Source organism: Micropterus salmoides, unplaced genomic scaffold (assembly GCF_014851395.1).
Source record: "Micropterus salmoides isolate LMB-PRFRI ecotype aquatic unplaced genomic scaffold, ASM1485139v1 Ms_hic_scaffold_22, whole genome shotgun sequence".
In the NCBI taxonomy this organism is placed as follows: Eukaryota; Metazoa; Chordata; class Actinopteri; order Centrarchiformes; family Centrarchidae; genus Micropterus; species Micropterus salmoides.
The window spans coordinates 8528405-8548758 of record NW_024041373.1 but is presented as its reverse complement, the minus strand read 5'-3'; the positions used below and the strand labels follow the sequence as shown (position 1 = coordinate 8548758).

Genomic DNA, 20354 nt, shown 5'->3' with positions numbered 1-20354 from the left:
GAGGCTATTAAGTCTTCATGTTACGCGATACGAGAACCACATGCAACATTATTTATCAAATTAGGTCGGACTCTGGTCGGACTTAATGAATTTAGTGCGAGGATACAAATGTGACAAGGCCCGGTTTTCAAAATAAGGTATCTATACAGTATGGAAATAAAATGAATTGGATTAAATTCACTGAAAGTATAAAACATATTATATGTGTCCATTAAAAGTTAAACAGAACAACACCAATAACATGTTAGGGAAATTACTTATTCTATTTTCTATTCTTTGATTTCGGGTTTTTAAAATTTGTTGACTTTTGTTGCTGTTTCATCACCATTTATAGCTCTACAATGGGTTTATGATCAAATAGTTTATTAGAGCACAACATTGTTTACAAGCCTACAAAGTTTTTCATAGATACTGCACCAAATTAATGCATTTAACTTTAAAATGTACAAAATGTTCTTCCGGCGGTGCATGCCCCCGGATCCCCCGAGAGTGTCCGAGGCCCACCCACCATATGAACCTCCAGTATATTTCCGCTGGTAGTTCATCGGTCAGAAGTTGCACACAACTCTTCAGTGAAGACTGCAGGAGGACACTGAAGTAACACTGCATGAACAGGGACTTTTTATTTCTCTTCTGTGACAGTGTGATAATAACATGATACTTTCACTAAGAGCTTAAATAGCCATGTTATGGCTGATTAAAGTTACTTAGCTTCCCCTTTACAGAATGTAGTTTTCTGTGATTTTCGCCAGCTGGTACTTGTCTCTCACTCCAGGAGAGACTCACTTCCCACAACCTGCTAGCATTATTTTTATTCCCACCAGATTTTCATCAACTGTCTCTTGACGAACACCAGCTTTGCGTCTAGTCCTACCCCCAACTCTACCTCTGATTGACTATCCCTAACCCTACCCTAAACCTTAAAGATACATTTGGGGTTTTTTTAAGCTGGCCCCTATTTTCCCACATTTTGATATCTTGTTTCCTAACATTGCTCCAATACAACAACTCCGGTCTCCAACTCCAAATTACCCTTTTACCAAACTAACTGAGGCAACAAGTACTAGCCGAGGCAGAATTGTCGAAAATAAAGCAACCACAGGTACAGGCTGTGGGTGTGCTAACTTCCTTGTTAGAAAACCAAAAAAGTCTGTGTAAAGCGATAATGTGTTCTGAGTGTGTAACAGCACAGAAAAATGTATTAGGTCATTCTAACATTGGACAGGTTTGTGCAGCAGGGTTCACGAGAGAGAGGGAGAGAAAGAGAGAGAAAGAGGGAGCGAGCCAAGCCAGGAGGTGCTGCACGAATATATGCTCCTCAATACAGCTCCTTAATCAAAAATGATTTTAAATACGCCTAGTAAAAATTTGGAAAATCAATATGTGGCGGTCCGCGTTGATAATTATCCAAATTATAGGCTAATTATGGGAAACACTGCATTCCCTACCACCCCCTTCACCCCCAAACAAAGCAGTCTCTCCTTACTTTTTAACTAAAAGCATAACCATAACAGCAGCAAGGAGTGCGGTTTTTACAAAGCATATAGCCTAGGCCTAACGTTTCTTAACGCCACCGGCTGAAATAACAAAATAAAGCAAGTAAATCCTGACTTTTTGACAGCTGTATTTCTGCACATATAGCCTATTTCTAAGAGCAGTCTTCAGTAGTTACAAAACGTTACGTTAACGCCACTCTCTTCCGACAAGTCCGAGCATCAGTAACAGCAGCTGCCGGAGTTTTTTTCTGTAAGTTTCACGTCGCTGTGCTGCTTCTGCAGATGCTTCAATAAATCAGATGTAGAATTGTTCGCGGTTGAAATTTTTTTGCTGGTCACACAGAGTTTACAAAATACGACAATGTTCTTTGCATCTTAGACTGTGACACATTAATGGCAGTAGCTACTTACAGCTGTGGACAGAACGCCTCTCACCCTTATTCTCCTCTCTTCCTTTAGTAGTAACACAGCGTTACTTGCCTTAGTAACTAGTAATAATATTACCGTTTTAGAAAAGTAATTAGTTACACTACTAGTTACTGGGAAAAGTAATATTATTACAGTAACGCGTAAATGCCCAACACGGGTTATAAGCAAAAATTATTAAAAAGAAAGGCCTTACTTTTGTCAAGCTGGAACCATGAAATGTTTTTACATGAAAAATTACTATTATCAAAATAGTTGATACCTCCAATAACATTGCCCCCTAAAGCAAAATGAAAATGAAATACTTCGGGAACACTACAGATGCCCGGGCACACATCACAGGCCATCACCCAGAGCTGCTTTCATCCCAAAATTTGCCACATCGCCTGTCTTAGCACACAGTGGCTTAGAGTAGATCCAGAAATTAGCACCCCTATGTACAGAATCGAGAATTGATTTTGAATCGAATCGTGACTCATTAGATACTGAAAGATTCACACCCATAATATAACATAATATAATAATATAAAATAAAAAAATAGCCTGGTTCTAAATGCTAGATGTTAAACTATCTTCATCTGAAACTCTTTTACTTCAGCTCTACACAGTGCACAGGTATCGTAAAATCAGTGAGCTTGTTTGCTTGGAGATTTTGCCCATGGGATGAGCGGTTTGGACTAAAACATATAGACAGTGAAACAAAACATAGAGCTAAAGGCTTTAGAGCTGCAGAGTGAAGTGCCTTTTTTGGGGGATCGAGATCAGCAGTATTAGCAACCCTTTCAGGTTACAGGAATTAATGTTAAACATCTTTTAATAGTGCTTTAAAGTAGCTATATTAAGTTACTGTAAACACAGCATCCTGCTTTATATTACAAGCATTCAACTAACAAAATACAGGGTTTTATTGTGAAGCAGTCACAGAAAGAAATGTACTTGTCACTGTGGTTAGCGTTGACCCCAATCCGTTTTCAGAAATGCATCTAATTAACAGAACATACATTTCTGCATTTGCAACAAGAATGAGCTGCCACAGTGAGCTGTTAGATGAAGAGCTGCAGGCGACAGGCTGCACACCTCCAACTCCTCAGCAAGATAACAAAGTTCACCGTGTCCCATTGTGTGGTAAAGTACTTGCGCCGTGTGCAGCATGAAATCAGATTGCAGTTACAATTATCTTTGGCTGACATCTTTATTAAAACAACATAAGTGTGTTTGATTGCACTGTAAACAAATACACAAGTTGCTCAATTGTTGTCTTTCTGACGCTTTCTGCACTTGCTGTTACCAAGGTAACCCCGGGTGTTGCCAAATCAACCCGACCTGAAATCTTGAGGATTGTAGTTTTTCACCATTAATCCAATAACCAAACGACATATTACTGAAACTTTTTCCTGGATTAGAAATACTTATGTCAACTACAGAGACGACGTGCCCTGAAGACACTGCAACCAGTCCTCTACAAAGAGATTTTCTCCTCAAAACCAGAACGTAAGAGCCCCCATCCTTAACATGTGAGCTAAACAATCCGCTTATTCTTAAACAGTCTAAAGCCTGACATTCTACTCTTCCTCAACATCTCACAAGGCTTTCTGAGACTTGCCAAGGCTCTGGGCTGAAACCTAGGGTTGCTCCTAAGCCTTCCTCTGAGAGGAGTGGCTGATATGCAGTGCCGAACACAGTTTTGAGGGATAACTGGTGTTGTTGTAGAGCACACGCTGTTAGCCTAATTTGACAACAACTACATTATAATCCTTAATATTCCAAGATCATACCAATGTCAGAGGGTATTTAGCTCATCTCATATGGGACACTCTGGCATGTTTCAATGCAAATTCATATAATAAACAAAATTCCTTTTCAATCACAATAATTCTCTGCAATAAAAGAGTTGATTCAGTCCAAATTGTTTCCCATAGCACAAACAAATTTATGTTGTTGTTGTGTATATCAGCCCATAAAACAACTGCCTCTTCTCTAGCCAATCAGTCCATCAAGAAGCTTTCAGATTGCACTGATAGAGTTCTCATGGTGGTTTTGGTGCCTTTCTACTTGCTGTGCATCAGGTTTTAATCTGTAAAATCTGAAAACAATCTAGACCTTCCGAACTCCATGTCCTCCATCTTATCTTCTACTTCTGTCTCTTTCTTTTTGTCTCTGTGTCCTTCTTGCTCTGTCTCCTCTTCTCCTTTGAGCCAGTTTTCTGATATTTACTGGAATATATCTGCTTAGTCAAGTGTCCAACTGTGAGCTGAGGAACAAACAGAAAGGAACTTTAACTCTTAGCTTGTGTTGATTGAGGACATAAAGTCTGCCACACAACCACTCCAGGAAGAAATTACTTCTTGGTATTTGCCTAAACTCTTGCTTGATTTGCTCCAGATTACAAGGAAAGTGAAATAGCACAAATCTCATTATCCTCTCTTTTTATGTGAAGTATCTAACCAAAAAAAAGAAAGGACCTTTTTCTTTTTCTGATTCAGTTTTCAGCTTTTGTTTTTTCCACTTTGTTAAATGTCAAAGATCCATTTCCATTTAGATTGAACTTTTTGTTCTACTCTCGGGAGATGTGCGACTCCTGGGGCGCCCACCGAGCTATGATGACCACACAGCATTGGCAGTTTGATATCACCTAGGATCAACCTAACGTCACACACTTGGCCCGTCGCTAAGGTCAGTGCACCTCCTGAGGCCTGGAACAGACAGGCAGCTTTGGCAAGCAAGGGCAAATAAAAAGTAATACTCCCTTAAAGGCTGGTCATATTTCACAATATTTGGATGCGAGTAACGCAGTAAATTCTGGGCTCTCAGACTTAAAAGTTACCGTCATACAGAAACAGTCCCCAGAGTGTACAGAGATGTGGTTTACTTTGTGGCGGAGAAACACAAAAACAGTTTGTGTGGCGGACCAGTCAAGCAGTTGTATTTTGGTGTTAGAGTCAGTGTCCTTTAATCAGAATCAAAGACAAAAGAAATGATAGAACTTGCTTGTGTGATCTCTGATTAAAGACTCCCCTCTGATGCACTCATATCTGCTCATGAGCACAAACTAAAGGATGAATTCATTCATTTTCAGCCTCTCTTGGTGCATGTTCACAATTATGAAAGAACAGTAAATGTGAAAGATTTTCTGTGTGTTTTTTTTTATTCCAGCTACTCAAATGTGATACTGAGCTGCAGAGGTAGAAAACAACACAATTACATTCTAATGGGAGAAGCAAGATTTTAACAAAGCAATGACGCAAGGAAATACTTGCCAGCTGAAATTATTGGTAAACATACACAGATATGGCTGCCATTTTCTTCCCTAAGACGAAGCTACGCTATACTACACCTACGCTGAGTAGCAGACACAAAAGGTGATAGCTTGCTCCTTTATACCTCCAGCGAAGAAAACAACAGATTCTAGTTGACCCCAATTATCCTGCCTTCATCTCGGGCTTCGAGGTGAAACAAGAACAGGGACCTGTTGCTCTAAAGGGTGAAGCTGACTGCCAGGCACAAAGCTAGCTCAATACAACAATTACTGCTGGTACCAAAGCAAAAAGACCTAAAAGTCCCTCTGTCAAAATGTATGGTTGAAGGTTGTTATTTTGACATCACAAATAAAGGCTGTCAATCTTAAGAATATGAGCCTGATAGTATACTTTTTTATGTCTGCTATCCTTATAACTTTAAATGAAAATACAATTAACTAAGTAGTTGAATGTATTACTGTGCAATCGCAACTGCCCATGCAGTTATGCTGATATGTCACAACTCTCTCAAAGCTGCACAGCATACAGTGCAGGTAGAAAGATGACGCACATTTAAGCATGTGGACAATTGCAATTGATGTTACATGTCTGTGCGTGCATCACGTAAACCTGGCTGTGAAACCAAATTAATTTAACAGTTTATACTCAGTTTAGTAGCAATGCTGTCAATACAGAGGAGCAATTTTACTAATGGGGCCCCATTACAAACACAGTTTATTTGCCTTAGCTTGCTTTCTATGTGGTGAAGAGGCGATATGGGGAGTGAAACTAAATTAATTTCAGTGATTGTGGACTTTGTGACTGGGGAATAGAGCAGTTAGCTGATGACGATATTGTGTGAAATTGCTTTTTATGTGGCCTGAAACACTGATACACAAAAACAAACCAGCCACAAATGTGAATTCCACAGACTTCCATACACAAAGGGTTAGGCTACAACTGGATGCTCCTCCAGGTGAGTTTTCCCATGTCAAACACTGAACGTGCAGCATCAGGCCGACTCTTCCTGGCTCTATAATCCTTTGAGTGTGAAAGCACACACCACTTAGCCCAAGGACAGATATTAATGATAATCTACACAGGCTAAGCAGGCATGGTAGCGATACAAACTGCAAATCAGGGGAGCCGACTTTGTACTCTTTTTTTTTTCTTTTTTTCATTCAAGTCATTCCAGATAACAGGACCTGGGGCTTTTGTTCAGATCATATCAAGCATAAAATCAATAAATGACACCATCATGATGCAAAAAAGATGTAATACCTCCAGGTTAGACAGACAATTAATAATTCATATTTATGTTAGTTTTGAAGGCTGCGCCTATGAGGCACCACCTCCTTGCAAAGTGTCATAGATATCACTGTGTTGGGCTACCCTTGTATCAGTGTGTATTTCTTAAACTTGTTTTTTGCAACCTGTTAACACAGTCTGTATGTCCCAGTCGTTTAGCGGTGATGTGTCCATGTTGCGGCTCAACAGAGGGACCTGTCCAGCAGTACACCGCGGCAAATGAACCTGAACACAGCAGTTCGGGGTCATGTAAAGGCACACTGACATCAGCCATGAAACTAAATGTCATCGCCTGAGCACATAATGCCAGAGTCGAATTTTTTCAGAGAAGAGAAAACTCGGGTTGAGGCTTTACTTACACAAAAACTCCGAAAAGCAGGACTCGGATGCCAATCTCCAAAGCCAGTTCTCGCACGTTTTTCCTGCGGTCTGGGGGCGACACGTTCATGGTTCTGGGATAATCCGTCAAGTGAAATAGACAAAGGGGGTCCCGGTCAGTTCTGAATCTTTCTCACTTTGTAATCCACCTTAACAAAGCGAGCGCTTTGGGAAGCGGTGCTCCCTAGTCACACACGCCGTGCGCTTCCATCGCGACTCGGTCACCTGAAGCAGTCTTCCCTTTTCTTCGCCTTCGCCTGTCTCCGCTGATCTCCGTCTGTTTCAGTCCCCTCGGGCGATTTTCTTTATTGCAACTCTGTTGCTGACAGCTGCTCCTCTATCGGTTGAAAGTCTCCTTCTTCTACTCCATTATTTAGTCTACTTAAACTGGGTAAGAGTTTTGGAAGCTGAAGACATTGTCAGATATGGGAAAACATTAGAGGTGTGGGTTCTAGTACTGCGAGGGGAAAGTGATGGGAGAGCTAAGTAAGGAGACTCTAAGCCTCGCTGAGTGTGTGTAGAGTCAGAGTGGGTCTCTCTCTCTCTCTCTCTCTCTCTCTCTCTCTCTCATCCCTTGGCTTCACTTTGGAGAATCAGATGATGATGAGGTTTCTGGAACAGTACCACTCTCAGGACTTCCAGTATGAAGGATGAATGAGTTCAATGCTTGTCTCCAGTAATGCGATAACATGAATGTTTTCTTGTATAGTCTAAAGCCAACACATTGCTCCTGAACAAACATAAATATTGAAGCACTCTCAGTAAATGTGACACTAACAAAGTAGACCACCACTCCCGGCAGAAGTTCATAGCAGGAGCATTGTCACAGCGGTGCGACGGCTGGTGGAATTAGGCTCAACACTCAGCCTGGCATATGATACTACATTAATGTGCCAAAAGTTCAGGGAAGCCCTGCTCTCTGTTGGCTCATCCCCATACTGTCCAATCATACCACAAGAATTCATTACCTCAGGGTCTATGCAGCCAGACAGTGATAAAGGAGCATGGGCAGCAGCATACCTGCAGGCCAGGAAACCTGGCCAGCACTTCATACACATGCATGAATATTTCATGCCTTCTAAAACTGGCCTTCCTGCATTACCTTACAGTCCAAGGTTTGCCTCTGTGTGTATATGAATGTGTGAGAGAGGGAGAGACCATTGTGGGAAAAGCCCCTCACCCAAAAACCTTCCTGCCGCCTTTCTAGCTCACAAGCTTGACAAGCAGGAAACTGAATATATATGAATAAGATAAATGAATGTATGAATGCTCGCTCACAAACACGTGCACACACTCAGGTACACAATGGAGGTTTTGATCTATTCCTTTGTTTCATGCTGTAGAGTCTAGGTGATGTGCCTGGAGTCTTTGCCAGCTCCCTAATAAGTACAAAACAAAACAAGAGGAGATGTGAAATGGTGGTAGGTTAGGAGGTGAGATCTAACTTCAAAGCTTTCAGGGAGCCATCAGACTTCTCAGCTTTTAGAGAGTGTGGCATGTTTATTACGAGCCATCAACAAGGTTTTACCTTGCAGCATCACAGTACTCATGATTCAGATGATTCACTCCGGTCAGGGAGGCTTTCAAGACCTTTACGAGCGTTGGCACAGGACTACATAAACACTCAATTGTAGGACAGAGAAAAATATTACTTTTGTCTCTCCGGTTAATTCCATGCTAACTTATTCTTTCTTGTCAAAAAACAATTTTGCAAGATGTGAAAAGGCACATCTCTATCCTTTTGTTTGTTTTAATTGCATTGCAACATTGCAATTTAATAATTCTATTTCCTGGATCCACCTCTTGAGATATTGTTCTTTCTCTGCTGTGTAGACTATGAGTCACATTCCCTGAGGTTGTGGTTACACCACAAGTTTAGACATATGGCAGACTCAAAAATAGGTTGTACTTCTACAAATCAAAGTTGAATGCATGATTACAAAGTGCTCCTAATATCCTCCATGGGTATGGGTGAATGTACTGTCCACTGTTGAGGATATTCTCTGCGACAGAGTGACTCATCATGCTACATAGAGATCGGTCCATTGCTCCCCGAGATGTAAGCATACATCTCTCATCATTACACTATGGGTGAGGTTTTATTAGAAAATGTCACTCATTTGTGGTTTATTATATACAGAACTATATCATTATGTGGGCAGCATTTTTGCATGCGGAACAACCTAAAGGGGTGTAAGCTTTAATGCTGTTGTGTAACGCTGTCAGGTTATGTCCATGGCTTAATAATATGTGTAGCTGGACAAAAAAGGGACACAAAGATGGAAAATTAAGTTGTAGTCCTTTTTTTGAGCCCAGTAAAGGGTGCCACAAAGGGGAAAGCAACACATTTTTATGTTTTATTCTTGGAGTTCTATAATTAGTCTCTAAACGTTTGAATCAGCTCGTAAGCTCAGATTGCCAACTGTGTCCATCGATTCAACTACTCCCCAAAGTGGAGAGAGACATATTTCACAACTCAGAATGGTTGGCATCCTTTATTAGTGTGGCATTCCTCAATAAAGGAATTAGTTATCCTGATTTTTGTTGCCAGTTTTGTCATTATCTAACCTTCATGAACTTTGCGTTTTTTTGTTCTTGGTATCTTCAGACAATGAGGCAAAATTATTACATAAAGCAGCATAATACAAGTGTTTTAAAGCCAAGCAAATACTGATTCAAGCATCATATTTGCATCATATTTAGTTTTTAGCCATTCTTTTCCCACCCATCACATGTTCATTCTCTGCCTATAATGTGTACTGTACATGTTTCCATGTAAATACATGTATTATGAATTATAATTATAATAATGTTTGGAAATTTTACACCTTTTAGATGTTTTTTCTACCTTGTAAATTTGTTAAAACAAAACTATGTAACTGAACAGCCACTGCAGGTACAAATGACAACTATGGGATAATGCTACATTTTATTTTTATTTACCTTGAATGCTATGCTTATGTAATAGAGGCACCCACATGGAAAAGAATTATAAAGTCTATGAACTGACTCAGTAATGTCCATTCTACAGCAATAATGACCTAACATTTGCTAACACAGCTTACATTAGCAGTACAGTAAAAAAAAGAGTAAAAAAAGATTTATTATATTCAGCAACAGTGTTTTTAATGTAGTGTAATTGTTTATGACTTCACCTTTTCATGTGTGTTATTTCTTCTGTCAAAAGTTACGGACTCGATTAGTAGTACTTAGTAAGGGGTGTAGGTCATTTGAAACAGGTTTGTGACATAGACCTTGCAGTGTCACAAGCAGGTGCTAAATACTGGCATGAAGGGAAACTGTTTGGCTTCAGAAAGCGTAGCTCATGCTTTACAAACTCTTTGGAGACATTTTATGGTCAACTTTTCCCTCTTTGCTATGCTTCACAACCAGGCCGCGAAATTAATCTGATTATTGAGGTAGGAAGTAAAATACCATATAGTTTTAATTCTTGAAGCCTCTAAAATCTGAGGGAAATCACTAGATGAACTGAGATTAACTGCTCACAACTCACCATCATGCATTCTGTGATGAAGATTCAAAAGACATTAATTTATATTGAGGGATCACAACTTTGAAGACTGGGAATCATTGCTAAATAATAACTGTTTTGAAGTTGGTTGAAATAGAGTTGCAGCAGCTAATTTCACCCAGAGTAAATTTAAATGCCATTTATTTTGGCACCAGCCTCTTTTTTAGTCACTGCCTGTGAGTGGAAGTTTTTAACCACCCAAAGCAAAGAGAAGGGAGGAATCAATAGACCATTTCACTGGAATGGGACTGCTTCACAACAACAAGCTGAGTCCAGGTTTTCTTCTTCTTTTGCTATTCCTGTGATCTGTTGATATTAACCGTTTGGTTAGAGCCAAATTATGATCTTTTAGGTGGATTATTGCTTTAAGATCCTATGGCAAAATGTTTATAATGCATTCACTAGCATACTTGTTTATGGTGAGACACTGGATCGATACCATATGATAATCATACTGTATTTAACACACACCCTATAGTGGAAACAGGTTTTGATCTAGCTTACAAATTGTCATAATTGTTTTACTCTTTGCCCAACCCCCTCCAAGCTTCAGTCAACCAGACCGTGTTGAAAATAAAATTCCTGCTGTCAAAATTGAAGCAGAGCTTTCATAATTTGTGAAGCAAGCCATGGCCAGGTTTTTCTCTGGGTCTCAAGTGAATTGATTGGCAACAGTTAGACATGAAGGACTTAACATCGTCAAGTCATCTTGGCCATGATTGGTTCCTGCTCAGAGCATACTGGATGGTATTTTTAGTTGGTTGTTAGCTTTTAGTAAAAAAAAAACTTGACCAGTTTGCATCTGTCCTGGTGAACAAAACAAAGTCTGGTCAAATCATAGCTGTTGATAATGTACGTCCCATGTTGTTTAAGCCATTAAGTGCAAGCCTGTTAATACCATGCTTTGCAAAGGTTTAGTATTGCTTAGTTCAAACAAAAGAGCAGGCTTCCACAACAGCAGTACTATCTTTGCTGCACAACGTAACAATTACCTCTAGTGGCTGGAGAGGGTGACAACATGCAGAGAGTTCTGGAGATTTGGAAGTGTCAGGTCACCCAAATCACGCACTCACAAAGCCTTTCTCACTTACCCCTTCTGGAATCTCGCTATACATCGTTTCTGTCTAGGCTGCTAAAGCAACCACAGGAGGGGAAGTCACAACTAGAGTGAGTCACCAAGGAAACACGGAAAGTCATTTAAAGAAATCTTTCAACTGAATTATGTTTTTATGGTGTGCTTTTTTTTTCCCCAGAACTTGGCCCTGAGTCAGTGTTGCTGAGACTGCATGGAAATTTACTCTGAATAGCAGGTCAACAGTTGTCCCCCAGTTGTCAAAGCATGTCTGTGGTCAGTAATGCATATAAAATGTATAATAAATCATCGTATTTCAGGAGATAGAATCTCTAAGCCCACTCTGTGATAAGATGTTCTTATCACTGTCTTCATTTAGGTCAGATGTATTACTTTGAAAACATCTAAATATAAGCAAATGGCTCTGGAGCTGTAAATGTTTGTGGTTGTAAGTTTGTTCGAACCTGTATTCAGTAGAGGCGGGATGTTGAGATTGAGGAAAAGAGGGAATTTAGTGAAAAGTCTCTTTCTATCACTGTCCCTCATTTTTGTGTACTCACGATCTTGTTCTGGGTCTTTAAGCATAATACAGCTTGACTAATCTGATAATCATCACACTTATCAGTGCTAATGCCATCAGTGAAATTAGTAATTAATGTCAGCTATTAGTTCTGCCTTTGAAAATGACACACAGTGATGAAATATTAAACTGTGACAAGAATAGGAATATTCAAGCTGCTCTTTTTGTCTGGCCTACTGTGGTTTTTTGTTTGATTTGTAAGTCCACCACAGTGTCATCCATTTGCCCTATTGTAATGTAAGTTCTTAGATTGCTATTGCAGAGAAGGCCTTGCTTCAGGGTGGATAAATTGCTGGTCTTATAGAGAAAATGAATCAGAGCTAAAATGCCTCTACCTTTCAGAGAGCCACTTTATATACGCATGTGCTCTTAGAGCATGTTTGAGATTTTGTGAAAAATATAACATACATATTTTCAAAGTATTTCATGCAGTAATTTACAGACTACATCTAGCATGTATACTGTATGCACACATACAGAGTGTGACTGTTAACTACTTTAGCTTCCCCGCTTATAATTCTGTTAGAAACTGCAGCTTCACAGATGGGCCAAGAATTGCTTGGAATGAGAATCATGTCATTGATCAGCCTCTAAAACACCTAAAGCAAAAAATCATTGCGATTTCAGATTGGATCCAAAATTCTTTCTTTAAACAATTGGAGGAGAAAACATATTGATTCACCCCTGAGATGTACTTTCTTGTTGAGTAAGAAAATGTATTGATTTACCCAGGACTGTACTTTGTTGTTGAGTACACAGCCTCTTATTTGCTGGTGATTCCATGTCTGTTCTCCACGACTCTGTGGCCATTTGACCCAGTTGCTATTCTCTACGGGACCATATTTCTTGTAGCCTATATGTTACTTTTTTCAAATGTCACAAATGTACTAAATTACAAACTTTCAAACAAATCAAAATTACATATTGTTTATTTAAATGCAAGCGCAATGAAGTCGTGCTTGCATTAGCTAACTGGTAATATCCAATCATATTCATGCAGGCATTCACTCTGACTCATCTGATGCACATGTCAGCACCATTATCCACTAACCCAAACTCCACTTTGTGTAGTGTTACTGATTTGATTTAACTAAGATTTCTGTCCATGTATGTTTATTAAGCAGAGCCCTCATTGTTGATCAGATTTTTTTGAGAGCTCCATCAAAGAGAAGTGCCTTTTACATCTAACACCATTATCATTCTAATTGGTACCTGGAGTTTGACGATGTCATGTAATTGTCAGCAGAGCTCCACCTATCATCAGCAAAGCAGAGGTCTAATCAGACATAAAAGTAGAAAACCCCTCTCTCTCTCCACCAACTTTCCTGTCTCTCTCCAGCTATATCACCATCATAGTAAAGCAGAAATCCCCCCCCCCTACTAAACTAAACCTGTCTTGTTTTATGGGATCTTCTTGTCTTATCTTCTTGAGACAGGGACAGGGATATAAATTAAGAACACTTAATAGAAATGAGTGATTACTACTGGTATCGCTGAGCCATTCTCTCCCATTTTCACATTTAGATAGTCAGTGCTAAATGTGTGGGGAGAGCTGCTGTGGAGAGAAAAAAAGATATTATTATCTCATTAACTGAACAAAATGAGTACTAAATCCCAGTTCAGTGATACTGTACACCTATTATCCATCAGGCAATCCATTAAAACTGATAAACAAACAAATTAATACTTAGGGGGGAAGAAAAAAAGGTAAACGAAAGAGCAAAATAAAAAACTAATAGCAAACAGTATCATGTTTGCAGAGATGTCCAATTAAAGTTGTTCCGGAAGTGTGTCCCTAAATTTAATGCCCTGGTGAAAGTAAATCTCTATTAAGAATGGGATGCCATAGAACATGTAATTAAGTAAAAGAGAAAGAGAAGCAGGATGAGTATTAAACACAGACAGCTATCCCGCCTGTGCGTTTTCTCTCCTCTAAGCAAATTCTTCTTTCATGCCAAACTGCTCTGAGTAATTTCATTTTAATATGATTCTAAGAGAAACAAGCCAGGGTCTACTGTGCTCCTTGTTATTCATGAGAACTCAACCTGCCATCTGTTATCACAACTAAGTCTGTCAAAAGCCGACCTAGATGTATTACTCTCCCTGCTACATGGTGGCAGGTGCTTCTGTTTTAAAGCTGCAGCCTTTGCAAACAACATCATATTACTGCCCTTCATGCTTTTTAAAGTGATGTATGTCCTCTATGTTCATACAAGCTTCATCAATAACCATACTGTCATATTAGAGATACTTTAAAGGATGCACAACGTTGGAATGTACAAGTGCAATTAACACTAAAATGCAAGACGTTTTTTGATCATTTCATTTCTATTAAAAGCCCTTTGATGTCAGAAATTAGTTCATGAGTCCATGCTCTGATGTAGATTCCTTCCTTGAAATTCCATGAAATGTCTGAGGCCTTGATGTCTATTATATTTACACCTTGTATTTATAATACATAAGTAAGTAGTGTAAGTAATGTAAATGTACTCTACAGGTTCATGATCTACAAATGTAACCTGCAATACTTGGAAATCTATCTTTTTAAAAATGTAGTTTAGCCTTTGGGGCTTTAAGCATTCAATTATAGTAATCTACCAATTTATGTTAGCATTTTAGTATTATACAGTTTGTTTCACTGTTCTAGCTGCTCCATGCGTGTTATAGGAGACTGTCAGTAAACTGATTTTTGAACTGAAATCAGTCTTGCTATTGCTTGTGCTGAATGAGATTGGTTGCAGACTTACAGCCACTCCATATTTAAGATGGCTTCTCATTGTCACAAACCATTTGCCTGATGAAGGTCTAGCAAATAAATGTAGTATTTGCATGTTAGATTGTGTGCAGGAGTTTATTTGCAAATTATGATGCTTCAGCAATAAAAGTGGAGAGGTTACATTTCTGCATCCATGCTGTACCATCCTGCTAGTTTGCATAATGTCTTGTCCAAAGTTGTTCATTTGAATCGGCGGTACTAGTGATTGAGGTGTGTTTCATCATTAAGGCATTTGCTTATACTGTATGTGAGATTGTCATAGCAAAGGATTTTGAATTTTGCATATTAAAGTGTTCCCAAAGAGGGTCAAAAACAAAGGCAGCTGGACTTGGTTTAAGATACTCAAAGATGTTTGGTCCTCTCATCCAAGAGGCTTCTTCAGTTCTGACTGACTGACCGGGAATCCCAGCTATTCAACCTCTGGGGGGTCGTTATCAAGGTGATGGATACCACTTGGTTTGTTAGTGCTCCTGGCTGTTGTAATGACAGTCGTTATGGTCGTTGGAGGCCAAGTCTGAATGACCCCTGTGAGTGTGAATGTTTGTTCAATCTGCTGGGAAGGGATGAAAGACAGTATTGTCTGTACAATACAAAACATACAATGCTGTCCTTTCATCCCTTCCCAGGATATTAAACAAACACTCACATTTGACCGACTGTTGTTACAAGAGCCAGGAGCACCAATTAACCAAGCCATATCCATCACCTTGATAACGACCCCACAGAGGTTAAATAGCTGGGATTTCCTACCAGTCCGACACATACAGTCAGAACTGAAGAAGCTGCTTGGATGAGAGGCAAAATGACTTCTAGTAACTTCAACCAAGTCAAGTTGCCCTTGATTTTAACCCACCTTGGATAACTATAAACTGAATGACTGAGAATCTTCACAGGCATGTAAAAGAGTGCTATTTATTTTTATAAAGAGATTTTATAAAGAGAAGTGTATATATAATATAACTTTTAAGAATCTATCTTTCTGGACATGTGAAGGCCTTTAGAGACAGTGATATGGTGACTTGAACTTAAGAGTATAAAGTTTAGTTTTCTTTTCCCTTTTCAAAACCCCAGTCTCCCCTCAGCCTCAGTCATGCCACATGACACGCTTCCATTGTGTCATTGTGTACCAGGGTGGTTTGCAAGGGTCATTCTCATGGTTCATTGCTCAAGCTGTCTTTGAGACAATAGGTTTTCCAGCTCCATCCAACTGTGCAGCCCGGTCTGCCCAGCCGCTGACTGTGAAACCCAGAGGCAACTTCTCCTCTCTTTTCATCTCACAGTCACTTCCATCAGCTATTCCCTCTTCAACCCATTCTCTCTCTCTCTCTCTCTCTCTCTTTCCCCGTCCACTCTCTACCATTTTCACATTGAAAACATTGAAAACTGATAGAAAAGCACTAGTCTTACTAATAAAATGAATGACACTAACAATAATTGAGTGTACCGGTAAACTATAACAGTGAGGCAGTATGCACAACCAGGACCCTAAAACTGAAGCAGCTAAGTGGAATTCAGCCAACATTAATGTCATTGTTTAAACCTGTTAAATTCCTACTGTGACATGTCAAAAAGGCCTATTATTCTGAAATCAATTTTCAAACCATGTTCATACTCACTGAACACAAAACAAGTTTTTTCATTGTCTGTATCATCTCTTGCCATTAGAAATACTTTCATTGTCTCTCACCAATAACCCTTCGTCCTATCCATAGCAGCGGCCTGAATAGAGCACAGCAGTGACTCTACTGTGCATGAGCAGCTCCGTGGAGCAGACAGAAGACGCGCCTTTAGCAGAAAATAATAATGGGACAATGGAGCCACGCTGGAACCCTGGTTCTGCTTGGCATGGTCCTGTTGTGTCCTTCCAAAGGTGTTGGGTAACTGTCACTAATAGGGGTGCACATTAACCTAGGCCAGCCATTGTCTAGGTATTCATGACTGCCAAGGGAAGCTGCCGTGGCAGTGCCAGTGTAATAGCCTGAGCTTTCTTCATCATCCTGCCCATTTTGGCACCAGTTTCTTCCAGATGACAGCTGGGAAGTCATTAGCAAACTACCACATTGCTCAAAACACAGAAGGACCTCTCTCTCACTCTGTGTATAAAGATGCAACTGCTCGATGTCAGAAGTGGTTTCAGGGGACAAAATTGCCTCTCAACAATAAGAAAGATGAGCTATTTCTGCATGTCCAGTCTAAGCATTCAAATCTTAAATGGGAACACTAAGCCATATAAAGGCTGATGTAATCATGTTCTGTTATTTCAAAGATTTGGTACAGGTCACATAATATTTGTGAATTTGTTCAACTGTCTCACAAAGCCAAAATGTATAGACACCTTAATCAGTTAGGATTAGTTAACCAAGAAATATTTTTTTTGTTACAATTAAATCTTCCTTACAGTCAAAACACTATCACACTCCCCCAGATATACCCTGGTATTTAGTACAAATCTTCACCATTGTGGTTTGTGTGGCTACTGCCAAGTGGCATTATACAGGGTTTCTGGCACTGCCATTGAGTTTCATAAAAACGTATTGCAGACACGGGAGACTGTAGTCTAAAAGCAAATGAGATGCACTGTTCAATTCAAGTGTGGACATAAACAAACATTACACATATTACAAGGACACAAAACAAAATGTGGCAATTTATATGGACACACTTTCACACTGAGATATTGCTATAATGTGTTCATGTTACAAATTTGTGCAATTTCATGTGAGTCAGACACATGACAATTATGTATTAATTATATATTAATTAATACATGTGAATTATTTAAATGTATTGTGTTGCTGTGGCTATATAACATTAAGTGAAATGTCACAGATTTTATTGGGTCATCCAGAACTTTACACCTCCTTCAATAAATTGTATAGTTGGCCTTTTGTCATGTCATGGCAGGAAACCCACAGGTGTAGATAATTGATAGCATTTATAATGGCTTCACTTCATTTATTCTACTTAGCTCCACGGCCTTCCTGCTGTGAATGTTGGCTCAATGGCATGTTTTCTAAACACACAGCCATAATTAATGATGTTATTTACACCTGTGCTTTTCCTGCTATGAGAACTGAAAATGGATTTTAAAAAGTTGTTTGAAGGACAGAAGAGAAATACTGTCATGTGAGGCAAAGCAGTAAGCTAACAGCAGTGAGGTTACCTTTGTGTGTAGCTATTGACAAATACACTGGGTCACATAAAATTAACACATTGTCATATATTGATAAATGTCTGATCAATGTCTAAGTGATTACTTAGCCAGGGTCTTTTTTTTCCAGTCTTTGAATAGGTATTGTGTGTAGGAGCAGAAAATAATATTGCAGTCGCTACTCTGCCAAGCATAACATGGTCAGCTAAGCCATATATTGCTAATACACATCACGTAGGCTCAAAAGTAAAATTACCACTCCTCTGTTAATAATATCATCTGTTGCATTCACACATTATTCTTGACATTATAACTGAACTTGTGTGCCTTTGTGACTCTTTCCCTGGTTTGTAAAGGTTGTAAAACAAAACAGCTTCAAACGTGAATGCTATTTGAGAGGCACAGTGCAAACACTTTGAAATCGCAGTTGAGTGAAATATCCAGCAGAGAGCAGCAAAACATCACTTTCTGACACATCATCACACCCTGTGCATCAGAAATAAAAATAATTTAAGGTAACTTGACTTAGGACTGATGTTTTAACGCTAATCAACTTGTGTGACTTAAAGTAAGTAGGTACTGCATATACATATATACTAAAATACTATATTGTGCATTTATCACAACTTTTTATACTGCTGTTATATGAACAGTACATTAGTTACAGTAGTAAACCCTAGCAATAGTCTGTAAAAATACAGTTTCTGATAATCAAAATGCTGTCTAGGGCATTCTGTAACAAAGTGGTTCAGATGTTTTATGAAAACTGTTTCTGTAGCCATGACACATTTTTGTTTGTGCTTTTAGTTGTACTATTGAAAAGTCATCAGAACAGCAATGTGAGTAAAATATTTTTTGTTTTTACCTGTCCTAGTTCAAACTTGTCTGCTGTCTGTGAAGATTCTCGGTCATCCAGGTCATAGTTATCCAAAGAAAGTTAAAGTCAAGGGCAACTGGACTTGGTTGAAGATACTAGAAGACGTTTCATCCCTCATCCAAAGGACTTCTTCAGTTCTGACTGACTGGTAGGGAAAATAAGCTATTTAACCTCAGTAGGGTCGTTTGCCAGGAGCCTGCAAATTGGTGTTTACAGAAAACCCACACACACAGACCAATACCTACTCTTCGATTCCCACCACCCACTGGAGCACAAGCTAGGGGTCATGAGAACACTGCACCACAGAGCGGAAAACATACCAACAAGCGCCCAAGCCAGAGAGAAGGAACAGAACCACCTGAAAGGGGCACTTACAGCCTGTGGATACCCTAAATGGACCTTTGTGAAAACATCCACAAGATCCAAGAAGAACAAAACTACAGGGGAGGAAAAGAAGGTCAAACGCAACAACATTGTGATTCCATACGTGTCTGGAGTATCAGAGAAACTCAGGAGGATTTTCAACAAACACAACATCCCTGTGTTTTTTAAACCCAAGAACACGCTAAGACAGATGCTGGTACACCCCAAAGACCGCACACCCAAACACAAGAAAAGCAATCTAGTGTATGCGGTCCAATGCAGTGAGGAATGCACAGACCTGTATATTGGGGAGACTAAACAACCACTACACAAACGCATGGCTCAACACAGAAGGGCCAACTCCTCAGGTCAAGACTCTGCAGTCTACTTACATCTGAAGGACAGAGGACACTCGTTTGAGGACCACCAGGTGCACATTTTAGACAGAGAAGATGGATGGTTTGAAAGAGGTGTCAAGGAAGCCATCTACACCAGGGTTGAGAAGCCGTCATTGAACAGGGGAGGGGGTCTACGCCACCACTTATCCCCCACTTACAATGCTGTCCTTTCATCTCTTCCCAGGAAACTCAACAAACGTAACCTATTGGCCTCAGGTGAAGATGCCAACGATGGTCGTTCAGTCTTGGCCTCGGGTAGTCCTACCGACCATAACGACTGTCGTTACAACAGCCAGGAACACTAATGAACCAGCAGTATCGACGATCCTGGCAAACGACGATCCTGGCAAACGACCCTACTGAGGTTAAATAGCTGAGTTTCCCTGCCAGTCAGTCAGAACTGAAGAAGTCCCTTGGATGAGGGACGAAACGTCTTCTAGTATCTTCAACCAAGTCCAGTTGTCCTTGACTTTAACCTTCTTTGGATAAACTTGTCTGCTCCCTCACTCCACCATAGTGCTGCATTCAGTTCCACATTATCTCCCTTCAGTGAGTCCCCTTTCTTAGTGATGCAATTTGTAACATACAAGTGAGGCATTTGGTCCTCAGCAAGGGATCAGTGGCCAGATCAATTAACTGAAGTTGAATGGCCTGCACAATCAATAAAAAGGTGTGTTGCCACACATCACACATCACAATCTTACCCTAATTACAACAATACAACTGCTTAAGGACCCACTACAGTGGAGCATTACACATGA

The 20354-nt window shown here is 39.7% G+C and overlaps 1 protein-coding gene across 1 annotated transcript in view; it reads right to left on the bottom strand.

The window, feature by feature from the left end:
- plpp4 (phospholipid phosphatase 4) overlaps positions 1-7319 on the bottom strand; it is a 56880-nt gene extending 49561 nt beyond the window's left edge. Inside the window, exon 1 of the mRNA XM_038738190.1 lies at positions 6826-7319. Within this exon, the coding sequence (XP_038594118.1) occupies positions 6826-6914 (89 nt within the window). The 5' untranslated portion in view covers positions 6915-7319. The remainder of the gene's footprint in view (positions 1-6825) is intronic.
- Between the last annotated feature and the right edge of the window lie 13035 nt (positions 7320-20354).